At 46.1% G+C, this 13,186-nt stretch overlaps 1 protein-coding gene across 1 annotated transcript in view; it reads right to left on the reverse strand.

The window, feature by feature from the left end:
* Positions 1-11,019, reverse strand: part of LOC142563380 (cytoplasmic dynein 2 intermediate chain 2-like) — a 47,316-nt gene extending 36,297 nt beyond the window's left edge. Inside the window, exon 1 of the mRNA XM_075673964.1 lies at positions 10,925-11,019. Coding sequence (XP_075530079.1) covers positions 10,925-10,983 — 59 coding nt within the window. The 5' untranslated portion in view covers positions 10,984-11,019. The remainder of the gene's footprint in view (positions 1-10,924) is intronic.
* Between the last annotated feature and the right edge of the window lie 2,167 nt (positions 11,020-13,186).

The following is a 13,186-nucleotide window of genomic DNA, read 5'->3' on the forward strand; positions in this document are numbered from 1 at the left end:
CCCACCCTACAGTCCCGACCTGGCCCCGAGTGATTTTTATTTATCTCCGAATTTGAAGAAACACCTCAAGAGAACGAGGTTTGATGACTTGAACTCACTTCAAACTGCCGCAGAGGAGTGGCTTGGCAACCAGGAAGAAAGTTTTTTCTTTGCCAGGTATCAAAAGTCTTCCAGGAAAATGGGAGAAGTGCATTAGGGTGAGGGGAGATTATGCTGAAATTTTTTTTTCCAAGGTCTGGCAGTTTTCCTGATAAGCGAGTTGCAAACCTTTTTGATCACCCCTCGTATGTAACTCTAAAGCACACAGACATGTTGATGGAATAGCGCACGATATTCAATATGGTATGGAGAACTTTATTGGGTCCTGAAGGTCAACCATACGTTGACGCGGGCCGCTCCCACGTTGGGACTGTCAGGCCGAGCCCTTCAGCCACATCGCGGGCCTTCTGGACTGCCCGTAATTGGTCAGAGAGTGATTCACTGTGTAGCATTTGCCGCCACCATTCTTGTTCCTTGTCACGGTCTGTGAAGACCGCGGGGCACTGCCAAAGCATGTGGTCAAGAGTAATGATGCCATTGCACTTATTACAGTTGGTTTGAATTTCCCTCCCCGGATAGATCCTGTTAATAAAATATGGACTTGGGTATGTTCTTGTCTGTAGCAAACGTAATGTGACCGCTTGGGCTCTGCAAAGCTTACCGTGTGGCAATGGGTATTCCCTTCTGCTTAAATAATAATGCTTCGTGATTTCGTTATATGTTAATAATCGATCCCTGTGTTCCCCGGGTGAAGTGTAAGTTGCTCGGTCTTGAAGAGCACGGCTAGAAAGTCCTCGTGCTGCTTCATTTGCCACCTCATTGAGGTTTCTCCGAGCTCCGTCCACCACCCCCAGATGTGCAGGAAACCAGCGGATTTCGATCCTCTCACTCTTGACCTTCTCTAATAATTTTGTTGCTATCCGTGTCACATATCCGTTGGTAAAGTTGCGTATGGCTGTTCTAGAGTCGCTGTAAATATGTGTCCACCGATTAGCCCGGATGGCTAAGGCGATTGCTACTTGTTCTGCTACTGTGGGGTCCTTGGTATAGACGGTGATGGCATCCTGTATGTTACCTTGAGTGTCTACGACAACGGAGGTATACGCATCCTTATTTTTAACCCAGGCAGCGTCAACGAACACCGCCTGCTGCTTATGTTGATCTATGTCTTGAAGGAGTGCCTTCGCCCTTGCCTTCCGTCTCTCGAGGTTATGTGTCGGGTGCAAGTTCCTAGGGAACGGGGTCGTCTTTATTGTTTCCCGTAGTCCCGCTTGCAATTGTGTTAATAATTCTCCTTCGTTGGTGTGGTTAATTTCTACGCCAATTTCTTCAAGTAGCGCCCTCCCAGGGCGTGTCCCCATTAGTCTCTCCTGGTGGGCCACCTGTTGAGCCTCAGCTATCTCCTCTAGTGTGTTATGCAGCCCTAGGCGCAATAAGCTATCATTGGCCGTGCTGATGGGAAGTCCTAGTGCAGTCTTTATAAGTCGTCTGATTAAAGCGTTTAGCTTGTTCTTATCAGCCTGTGTCCATTGGAGCATGCCAGCCACGTACGAGAAGTGGCAAAAGGCGAATGCATGTACCAATCTTATGGCACTGTCTTCTCCTAGCCCCTTATGCTTGTTGGTAACTCTACGCAGAAGCCTAATGACTTCTTCTGACTTGTTAGAGATGTATTCTATCATCCTGCAATTAGATCCGTTTGCTTGCAGGAGAAGTCCTAACACTCTAATAGTCTCCACCTGCCTGATTGGTTCTCCATTCTTGGCGCATATCTCAATGCGGGGTTCTTCCTCTGGGATATATCCGTTCGGCCTGCGCCCACGCTTACTGCTCCGTAATACCAATAGTTCTGATTTTTTAGCAGAGCAGTTCAGTCCCATACCCTCAAGTGTTGTTTCTACCACATAAATGCTTTCCTGTAGTTTGATCTCTGTTTGTCCCATATTACCTTCGGCACTCCAGATTGTTACATCATCTGCATATATAGCAAAGTGGATACCCTCAATCTGCGCGAGACCTCGAGCCACTTTTGACATTGCCAAATTAAATAACATGGGAGATAGGACAGACCCTTGTGGTGTCCCACGATTACCAAGTTCCAGGGTTGTCGATTGGAGTTCGCCTAACCTGAGACAAGCAGAACGGCCACCGAGAAAGGCTTTGACGATATTGTGCAATCGCTTACCCAATCCCATCTCCGAGAGGATATCCAATATGGCCCTGTGCTTGATGCGATCAAAGGCCTTTTCTACATCTAGGCCTAGAAGAGCTCTCGTATGTAGCGGGCTAGCAAGAATAAGGTGATGCTTGATTAAAAGCATTGCATCTTGAGTCGAAAGTCCAGGACGGAAACCAATCAGGTTATGCGGAAGAATATTTCTGTTTTCTACATACTTAGTCAGTCTATTGAGTATGACATGCTCCATGGTTTTGCCCAGACATGATGTTAATGATATGGGTCTTAGGTTATCTAGATTGAGTTGCTTGCCTGGTTTGGGAATAAGAATTGTGTTAGCAATTCTCCATTCCTTCGGATAATCACCGTTTTTCCAGAGTTCGTTGAAATACTCTGTTAAATATTTTATGGAATGATCGTCCAAATTTTTCAACAGCCTATTGGAAATGCCATCTGGACCGGCAGCAGATCTACTGTTGAGGTCGTACAGGGCTGCACGAACTTCGCTTTCTGTGAAGTCTTGATCCATAGGCTCACAGTCTTCCCCTGTATATTCAGGCAGGTCTGTACTCTCATCGCTATCCTTAAGTGGTAAATACTTAGCTGCGAGCCGATCCAGAATGGCCTCCTCCGTTGTGTCCTGACTCTCACGATGGACGAGTCGTGCTACTGCTGTTCTCCTATTAGATTTCGTGTCGTTCTCATGAAGCAAATGTCTAAGTAAGTTCCAATTCCCACCACGTCTGATTCGACCATCTATGGAATTACAAAGCTCATCCCATTGTTGTTTCTGTAAATTTCTGGAGTGTTCTTCAATCTCCCTATTCAACAATGCTATGCGCTTCCTGAGTCTCCTGTTCAGCCGTTGCGTTTTCCATCTATTTAACATAGATTGTTTCGCTTTAATCAAGTGCGCCAGCCTACTGTCCATGATTTCGATATCCTCCTCTGTGGTAATATCCTTCGTTGCCGCCTTTACATCTTCCCTGAGCTGAGTGGTCCAAGTTTGGAGTGTTTTCTTTTGTCCTTCCTCTGTCTCAGCTCTGATTTTCCTTGCTTTCCGAAAAAGATCCCAGTCAATGTAGTTAAAGTGCTTTATCTCATTACTTGGTGTTTCCAGTAGTATTTGTAATATGTAATGATCACTACCCAGGTCAATATTGGAGTTATTCCAGCCAGCGTTCGCTAAGTTTGATACAAAAGTAAGGTCTGGGGTGGAGTCCCTGCATGTAGATGTACCACACCTTGTGGGATAAGCTGGGTCTGTGATGAGGGAGAGATTAAGATCTGTAGCTAGGTGCCAGAGTCCATCCCCTTTCTTAGTATTCCAGCGATATCCCCAGGTTTGATGTGGGGCGTTGAAATCCCCTCCAATAATGAGTGGAGCGTTCTTAGTAACAGCCATAGTCTTATTAAGAAGTGCCCTGAAACTCTGTTTCATGTCGCTAGGGCTGCTATAAACATTAAGACAAAAGAGGCTTTGCGGTTTGCTTCTATTCCTTTTCAAAATTATTTCCACTAGTAAGTATTCTAATTTGTTTAGTCCAAGGCGCAAATCATGTTCTATGTAAGGTATTTTCTTATCTACGAGCGTGGCTAGCCCCCTACCCGGCTCTTTGCCCCTGCATGTCGCTTTGTATCCGGATAGGCTGATCTCATCCGCCAAGGTTTCCTGCAGCATAATTAATTTCGGTTTGTCTGGAGAGGCTTTTATTAACTGCATAAGAGGTGCTTTTTTGTGATAAAATCCTCGGCAATTCCATTGCCACACGGTAAAGCTCCCCCTGCTAGCCATTGCTTATAGAACCCGCCTTACTGCTACCCGCTAGAGTACGCTTCGTAGAACCCCCCGACACGCTAGGGAGCGATCTGACGCTTTCTGCTTCTGAGGGTAGGTATTCGTCGTCATCGCCCTGTGCTTCTACTTTGGTGAGCCTCTTTTCAGCCGTCAGTCTCCATTTCCATAACTTATCAACTTTGAAGGTAGTTTTATCTATGGCATCTCTAAGTTGTTTAATCGCCTCCTTGATCTCTTCCAAAGCAGAGCACACTGTCGTTTCTACTGGGCTTATTGCCCGCTTCTTTGGAGCTGGTGTGTTTTCGTCATCCTGGCTGTTGTCATTATTCACCGGTTTGGCTATTGCTACTTTTGTGGAGTTAGTCTGCGAGTTCTTGCGAAGTTCTACAACCTGCTTAGTAAGTTCTTCATTTGCCTTTCTCAGATACGTTACTTCTTTAATTAGCTGTTCTACCCTGGCATCATTATCTCCGACCAGCCGCTCCGCACCGCTCTCCGCAGCCCTCACAGTACCTTTCACTTTGTCGGCCCAGGTTGTTCCAGATATCGTCTTTTCGCCAGGCGTCTGCCCTCCTCCTTCGAAGCGCACCTGCACTTCGCGTGATCTGGAGCGGCTTCTGCCCTTCGACGGCGAGCGGCGTCTTGACCGTGTGGGGCTCCTTGAGCACGTGCGCCCCCTGGTGCCCGTTTGGGCATCCCATTGCAGCTGTGCTGATGTCGCCTCCGATGCAGATCTGTTGCGTTCTCGTCGTCGAACTCGTACCACGTATGGAATTTGGTACCGCTGTCGGCAAGTCTTGTCCCCAGTTGGGTGGTCCCCTCCACAGAATTTGCACTTAGGCACACACATGTGATTGTCCTCCGGGTTTTGAGTTCCACATCCTCTGCACTGTACCACGTCCGGTGTTGGACATACATCTGATCGATGTCCAATCTTTCCGCAGGCATAGCAGACATCAAACTGCTTCCTATACAGGTAGCACTTGACGAGGGTCGACCCGTATCTTACATAATTGGGTACCTTGAGCCCATCAAACAGAACAATAACCGAACCCGTGGATTTAATACGTTTGGCTGCCAATGCCAGTGGGTTAAAGTCATGCACAATGTTCTTTGTTATCGTGGCCTGATTGTCTCTGAGGTCAACTCTCCGAATCACTCCTTTACACGTGGTATGCGGAGCTGTCTCGTAGGCGTTCACTTCGTATTCGGTTTCCACTATAATGATTGACCTGATTCGCACATACCTGGCAGCATGGCTGGGATCTGGTGTACTAACCACCACGATGTTTTGCGTGAAGTTAGGGCAAACGACATCCTCTCGGGCTTGTTGCGGAGTCAGGCCCGATGCTTCAATAACCGCCACGCCTATCGCTGTGGTGCTCACTTTGCTCAAGTTGAGACCTCCTCGTGGGCGGATGATGATTTTGCTGTGCTCCTCGGGCAATTGGGGCATCCTTGATGCCTTGACAATCCGGTTTTTGAACATAGTGGTTGTAGGTCCCTTGTTCTTGCTGCTGTTGCCTTGCTCTCGCTGGCTCTGCGGCGATGTTTTCCCATCGCCAGTAATCCTTGTGGTGGAGCGAAATTTTCGGCTTGTCACAATTTGCCAACCTAGATCTTCCTCATTCTCTTCTAATCCGGTAGCGTCTTCATCTTCCATGCGCGTTTCCGCCATCGCGGCACGGCGGGGCCAGTAGGCCTACTCGGGTCTTGCACCAAGAAAGGCCAGTAACAGTCCAAAAATGAAAGTCCCACCTTAAAGAAAGGTGTCCGCAAATTCCCGGTGACTTCACAAATCCAGTGATGTGCTTGAATCCGTGATGGTGGCAAAGAAGGCTGCACAAACATTCAAAAACGACGGAGCCGATGTGAGGGACGTCCGCACCTCGGCTTCTTCTTCCTTAGGCTCGCACGATATTCAATGGCTTCTTTGAATTTCTTAAATATTTTATTTTGGGCCGCCCTACTCTTGGGCCACTGGGTATATGCCCGTTCTTGGGGGCCAATCCTCCAGAATGGGTATGTTCCACTGTAACAAAAGGGATGTAGAAGCCTTAAATGTATTTACATATGTGTGACACTTCTCTCGTGAACTTCTGCTCACCATTCTTCCAGTCGACCAGCATCAATTATCGTCTTCGTGACATCGCTACGGCTACACTGTACGTATCCGCATGAACTGGTGTTTGCACTTCGGCATAGCCCAGGTAGCACACAAAGTCTTGAAAACGTCGTATTAAGGGATTCAACGTCTGAAACGGATTTTTGACCAAAATCGACGCATCAAAGACGTTCCAAACAAGATAGCTTAAAAACGAGGGGTGAATACGTTTTGATAACGTTGGAAGCCAGACAGCTTAAAAACGAGGGGTGAATACGTTTTGCAAACGACTCAAAACGCCACCGCCACGCCACGGCGCGTCAGCCTCTTTAGCGGCTTCTACAATATTCAACAACCCATCAACGCGATCCAACCTTGCGCAAGGTGGCGATACCGTCGTCAAATCATGTGACCAAGGTGGCCACGTGATTCGTGATGCCGGGCAGCCGGGCGAGCCGGGGCATAGTCGCGTCGTCATGGCGTCGTCGCGTCACCGCACTCGCATTGCGCTGTGGTGTGTTTGCGGCTGTTCTGAACGTGCTGCCGCTGCCCTTTGCTATGTAAGTGTTGCAGTGTTTTGCTGTCACGAAAACGATATTCTGTGATCAGTTTGGGTTGTGCGATATGTTTGTGTGGTTTTAATTTGGAAATCAGTAGTGTTTTCAATTGTTATGTGATCAAGGCGGCCACGTTATTCGTGAAGCCGGGCATAGTTACGTTATCGCACTCGCATGGCACTATGGTCTGTTTGCGACTGTTCTGAATGTGCTGCCGCTGCCCTTTGTCATGTAAGTGTTGCAGTGCTTTGCTGTCAAGAAAACGACATTCTGTGATTAGTTTGGGTTGTGCGATCTGTTTGAGCCGGGCATAATAACGTTATCGCACTTGCATTGCGCTGTGGTATGATAGCGGCTGTTCTGAATGTGCTGCCGCTGCCCTTTGTCATGTAAGTGTTGCAGGGTTTTGCCGTCAAGAAAACGACGTTCTGTGATTAGTTTGGGTTGTGCGATCTGTTTGTGTAGTTTAATTTGGAAATCAGTAGTGTTTTCAATTGGAGGGCGCGGAGTGGAGGGCACTAATCAGCTCTTCAAGTTCATTGTCATGTTATGTGAGGCGCCTTTTCACTGACGCTGTAATTAAGGCGTTAAGGGCAGTATAAGGACGAAAGTTAGAGGGACGAAATCGTGCCTGTGTGTCCCTAGCGTCGGGGTCGGCCGCTATGCGTGATCCTAACAAGAAAGCATTTTGCAGAATGCGAAGAAAGGCGGCAAAATTTCTGTCTGTGCGCACCTTGCCGATCTCCGCAATAGAGCCATCATCGTGGTATTTTAGTCTCCCGTTTAGCAAGAGTGTTGCAGACAAGGGAACTGGTTCAAACAGGCTTTTTTTTAATGATTCACTACTAGTGCGGTATCCCAAAACGTGAGGTCAAGTGCTCGCCCTATTTTCTTCCCTCGCGCTACAGCGCACTGACAGAATTTTGCGTGCACCATACCGTGCTTTTATCGTTTGCGCTTCAGGTTCTCGATTGTGTTTTCGCCCCCTTTACCCACGTGATGGGTATTTCATGGTATTACCGGGTACCACATGTGTCCATATATTCTGTCCAATATATGAAACGGCCAAATTCGATTTTATTTGACGCCTCAAATGGTAGTAATGTATTGAGTCCCTTGTAGCTTTGTGCTTGTTATCAATTTTACTATTTGGCGAATGGATACAGCATGTACGCTGCATAACTCGCTTGTGCATACTGCATACGTGAGTCGAGTATGCCCTTGGTATAAAATAACTTGTATGCTTTAGGTAGTACGATTGTTTGCAGTTTGGGACATGTGTCGTAATGTACGCTGTGCGCCGTTCGCGCTTTACGGCGGCCTGCCGAGTTCGTGCGGGTGCCATGTGTGCGCATGGAGTTCGCAAAGCGCTCTCGCAGTTTTTATATATATATATATATATATATATATATATATATATATATATATATATATATATATATATATATATATATATATATATATATATATATATACATGTGTTCTGTTCGCGCGCTTCGCACAACAGGGCATGTCGCAGTTCTTTGTCCTTGTGCAACATATTTTCCTAGCGTACGTCTTTGCATTATTTGATACCGGTTTCACACGGGGCTCTTTTAGCCGCTATCCAGTCCGTTACAAATCGAATTTCTCGGTCGTGATGGCTCCTCTGCGCAAGCTACGAGAGTGAGCCAGTCGCATCGATAATTTCGATCCGGATCGGGCTTGATCGCGATCGAGAGTGGTCGTGTGACACCGGTTTTACACATGGCTCCGACATAGGGAACACTTTAAGTTCAATGCTACTGAGTGAAGAGCAAGTGCATATATATGCCAGTGGTGGTATGTGGGCAAGTCTCTCTGGTGAAGCCAATACTTGTGCATTCAAAACATTTCAATTACCAGCGTAGTGCATCAGTGTGTCTACTTCGACAAAATGGAGCACCAGTGCAGATATCTGAGCATACCTGTCCAGGGCAGCAATTGTGTCTAGATTGAAACCACTACCAGCATGTGCGGCAGTTCTATTTCCAGCAGCGGGACTGCACAATAATCAGTAGGGTGCTCTCAAGCTGTTTATCTATGAAACTCTGCCTGGACTGTGTGCCAAATATCTTTGGACGTGAAAGTGGGGGTGAATTGGTAAACATCAGTGGAACTGTGCCTGGACTTTGTGGCAAATGTTTTTGGATGTGAAAGTGTGAGTGAACTGGCAAAGAATTTGCTCTGGGCTACATGTGTTAAACGTTTTTCTCATTCAGAGGGCTTTTTTTTACTTTAGGAGACTGGAGATGTGCGCAAAGTGTGACATGTCAGTGTGCTAATTAATGTATTTGCTGGTTTGCAAATTATTCGTTGCAACTTTATTTTTGCCAGAGAGGTACAACTTTGCCTCTTGTAAAGGGCTTTTTAGATAAAACACTTACTATTTATTATGACCATTGCTTCCTTTGTTACACAAATGCAGCTTCCAGTGCATTCCATTTTATTTCCATGTTTATGTAAGTTTCTAATATGAGGCTTGCATATTCATTTCTCACGTTCTGGAGTGGCAAGATGCAGCATTACTGTCTCATCGTTCGCTGTACCACAGTAGTGTTCACTTGTTACACTGAATCCCCCGTTTAAGTATTCTGTACTAATTTCACTTTATTGCTTTTTTGTTGTATGGTTATTTTTCTCGCCATTACCTTCTTTGATATATCCTAAAGGCAATATTTCCAATTTTGCATTGTTCCCATTTTTTTTATTTCTGTCACAGGATTGTTTTATGATGGTATGCGGTGGTATTTCTTTTTTGCTCTTTTCAAGCTTCTAGATGACTGGTAACATTGCTTGGAGGCAGTTACCATCCAATTCATACTCTTGCATTTTTCAGTCTACTTCTTCCATTCGCTCCGATGTTACTTCTGCGTAACTCTAGTCCATCTAATAGCACGCGCACTTTACTATGATAAATTAGACACTTTAGTACACTCCAGGTTTTTCTGTTCATTTTTGTATGTGTACTTGGAATTTTGTTTATGTGCTAGTGAATGTTCACTTTCGAGTTCATTACGAATCCTTTCTGCGACTTTTGTCATTGTTGATGTACTTTTATTTCTATTTGCATTTCTTACACAGTTTGTTCGAACCTTGCATAAGCATTACATTTTAATAAAGTGTTCTTGCTTTGTCACAATGTTCTCATTTCATGCACTCTTGGCATGAAGGGCTTGGTCTGGCCACCTGCCAAGACGTGGCCATTTGTTCTTTGCAGGAGGTCGTTCCCATTGTGGTTGTAAGCATCGTAGCTTACTAAAGGCGGTATTAAGGATTTATTATTCCTAACAGGCTCATTTTCGTGCGACTTGGTAGACGATGCGCCGGCCATGCGGGGAACAGTGCTTGGCACTGCGCCATGGTTCTTACAGTCAACACCGACGCTTCTACTCATCTGGGGCGCGATTGGAGATCGTTGTTCGAAACGCCCGATCAGTTTCACCTCACGCGATTGGCCTAGGCCGTGCCAACGGGTGCGGCTGACGACGTCTGCGCGGCATAGGCCAGTCGCGTGAGGCGAAACTAAACGCCTGTTTTGAACGATGTCTGATCGCGCCCGTCACCCGCGAAAATTAGCTTCAGATGATCGTAAACCTTTCAAGACCGCTTCTAGACCAGCTTTTTGATAACGTCCTAAAAACGTTTAGAAATTGGTTACGAATAGTTTTGGCAAAAGGATTACTTGTGTCTTTCCCAATCCTATTTCTAGACCAGCTTTTCGAATACGTCTTGCAGACCTGTTCTAGATCGTCTCAAGAAAGTAATTAAGCCGGACATTAGCAGAGATATCCGACGTTTTCCCGCCGAAGTTCTCTCATTCGTGTCTTCTTTAACCCGTTTTTATCGTCTTGGATAAACGCTACGAAAACGTTACGTATCTCTTTTGTGCTACCTGGGAGCTTGGGAACAGTGTAGTGCATAAACGTAAACATTGCATGCCATTAAAGTTGTGAACTGCGCGGTGCACACACATACACATCTTATAATATTACACTTAGCGTAGGAAGAAAATAAAGGCAATTGCGTGCATCGCATTTATTTGTATAATGTTTAGCTCTTCACGAGAGATTCAGTTTTCAGGTGTATTCGATTCTAACATGCGAGTTTGGATCTGCACAATTTTCTTTCTCGAATGTGGCTAAGCAGCTTCTTTCTTTCTTTCTCTTTTTCCATTGAGAATTGAGACGGCGCTTATTTCGATACGCAGGTGTGGTAAAGAGGACACGTACCTAAGCTCCTTGCCCGACGGCCTGAACTCATCGTAGTGAACCAGCTCGGCGGAAAACATTTTCAGGGTCGCATCAGCACGCTGCCTGCCGCGCTTTGTTCATCGGCTTGCGAGCGGCACACAGAAGCGGTTGCCCCGGCAACCACCGTGCACTGAGCTATGTTTCCCGCGCGCGCGGCCAGCTGGCCCCACTGACGCGTGGGCGGGCCATCGCGTGGCAAGAGACGCTGGCCATATGCGCTGGCTGTGAAGCAGCGCCCGTACGACATGAAGTGCGACGGAAAGACGGCATCTAGGGACTTTTGAACTTATTAAAAAGTTGCTAGATGCGTTTGTTGACGCGATACGTCGAGTTGCACACGAAATTATGCTACGCTTATCCTTCAAGACTGCCGCTCGACGAGCGCGCTTTTCAGCCGAACGCCCACTATACCACAATATGTCCACCTGGCGGCAAAAGTTCTTGGGACGCAGCATTTGCGGGAAAATCTGCATTCCCGCGAAACCTGGGCACATGTAACCCCGAAATCAAAGTTTCAGTTTGTAGTAGTACTTGCGACCAACACAAAGATCGATTAAATTAGGAGTGTCATGCCTTAACAAGGCCGAAATTAACTATTTGTCGTGAGACCCGTGTCCCGACAGTAGTTGGTCGCACTTATCATATCATATGTGATTGTTTGTTTCGCTTCCTTTTCTGCTACGTTTTATCCCGCACTGCTTATGTCTGATTTCTTGTTCTGATGAGTATATATGCTGTTATTCTTTATATGGGGGCTTTACTAATTAAAGACTTGTTATATTACTGTGGAAGCAATGTCAACGTGCTGTCAGGTATATTCGCCCCCCAACATCCTGCACGCTCTGCAGTGCGGACAATACACGGTCAGGAAGATATATACACCGCCCTTCGCTTAGCCTTCCGGGCAAAACAGTATACGGGCCGAAGCAAATAAATGTGATACCTGCCCAATAACTTTTTCCTGGAAGTTGGTGCTTGCTGAACGACATGGTATTGTAGCGCAAGTATCCCGAAAAGAGAGATTAACAGCGACAGACAGAGCTGAAAGAAAGACGGCGCTACAGCACAGAACACCTATGCTACAGTCGATCATAACTGTTTATTTCGCGCGCTTTTTGTGCCGCAATTCTTGGAGTATGCCAAAAACGCGTGATAGAGTTTCTATGACTTTGAAAGCACGTGTCACCTTATTATGGCTTGTGGCCACTGAACCACAAATTCATTTTTTATTGTCACTTTAATGCAAGAAAACACTCTAGCTAGGGAAAGACTGCTAAAGCTGACACTTCAATTTAGAAATGCACTACTCAACATGCATCGTTTTGTCCTACACTAGATGCAAAACAAAAATTTTCAATGTGGGATTTAAGAAATACGCTCCTCATGCTTTCAGTCAATCAACGTTTCAGCCCCAAGTGGTGAAAATTAAACTGTAGGCACCCACTATGGCGTCTCTCAAAGCTCGTGTGTTGCTTTGAGACGTTAAACTGAATCAGCCAAACAATTTTTAAGGTTTCCCCGAAGTTCCATGATTCATTCCGAAAATTGTCTGTTATTTTCATTTCACTTATTGATTTCATTGATTGGTTTAATAATTTTTGCCACTATTGGTGTGAAAAAACCTAAAGAACACGTAATAACGGCGAAAATCTTCCTAGATAATGTTTCTGTATTTCTTTGTTTCACTGTCTCTTTGTGGAAGGGGGTGTTCGCGTAGATAGTTAACGGAAGACACGGAGTCATACACATAAAATAAGTTGTACAGACGGTGTACTTCGCTTTCATTCAATGCACGCTGTCTGCCACCTCTACTAGATCAAGGTGCGTTGTCATTCCATGTATAGCGACAGCCTGCGTGGTATTGACGTTGCACAGAAATTCGCCGGGATGATGCAGCTTGAATAGCGCGTGTTCTAAATTGTCGTCCAGTGACATCGCGCACATTCAAGCTTCTCTCACCTCTGTTGGCAGCTGGCTCACTCGCGAGTGTTTAAAAACGTTAACCCGACTCAACACGGACTTCCGTGTTTGACTTAAGAAGTACAAAAGGTACTTATGCAGATTTAGCGAGCTCGAAGGTCGCCTGTCTCAGGATTTGCTGCGTTTTCAGTCTCGGTGACTAGATTTGCTCTGACGTGATCGGGCACGGGAGGGCGCTCCCTCTACGCCAGACATCCGAGCGAAGCCCTATGCTTGAATGTCTGTTCCAAAGGAAGAGCGTCGGCGCACACTTCCGACGTA

This window comes from Dermacentor variabilis, chromosome 1 (genome assembly GCF_050947875.1).
Source record: "Dermacentor variabilis isolate Ectoservices chromosome 1, ASM5094787v1, whole genome shotgun sequence".
Classification (NCBI taxonomy): domain Eukaryota; kingdom Metazoa; phylum Arthropoda; class Arachnida; order Ixodida; family Ixodidae; genus Dermacentor; species Dermacentor variabilis.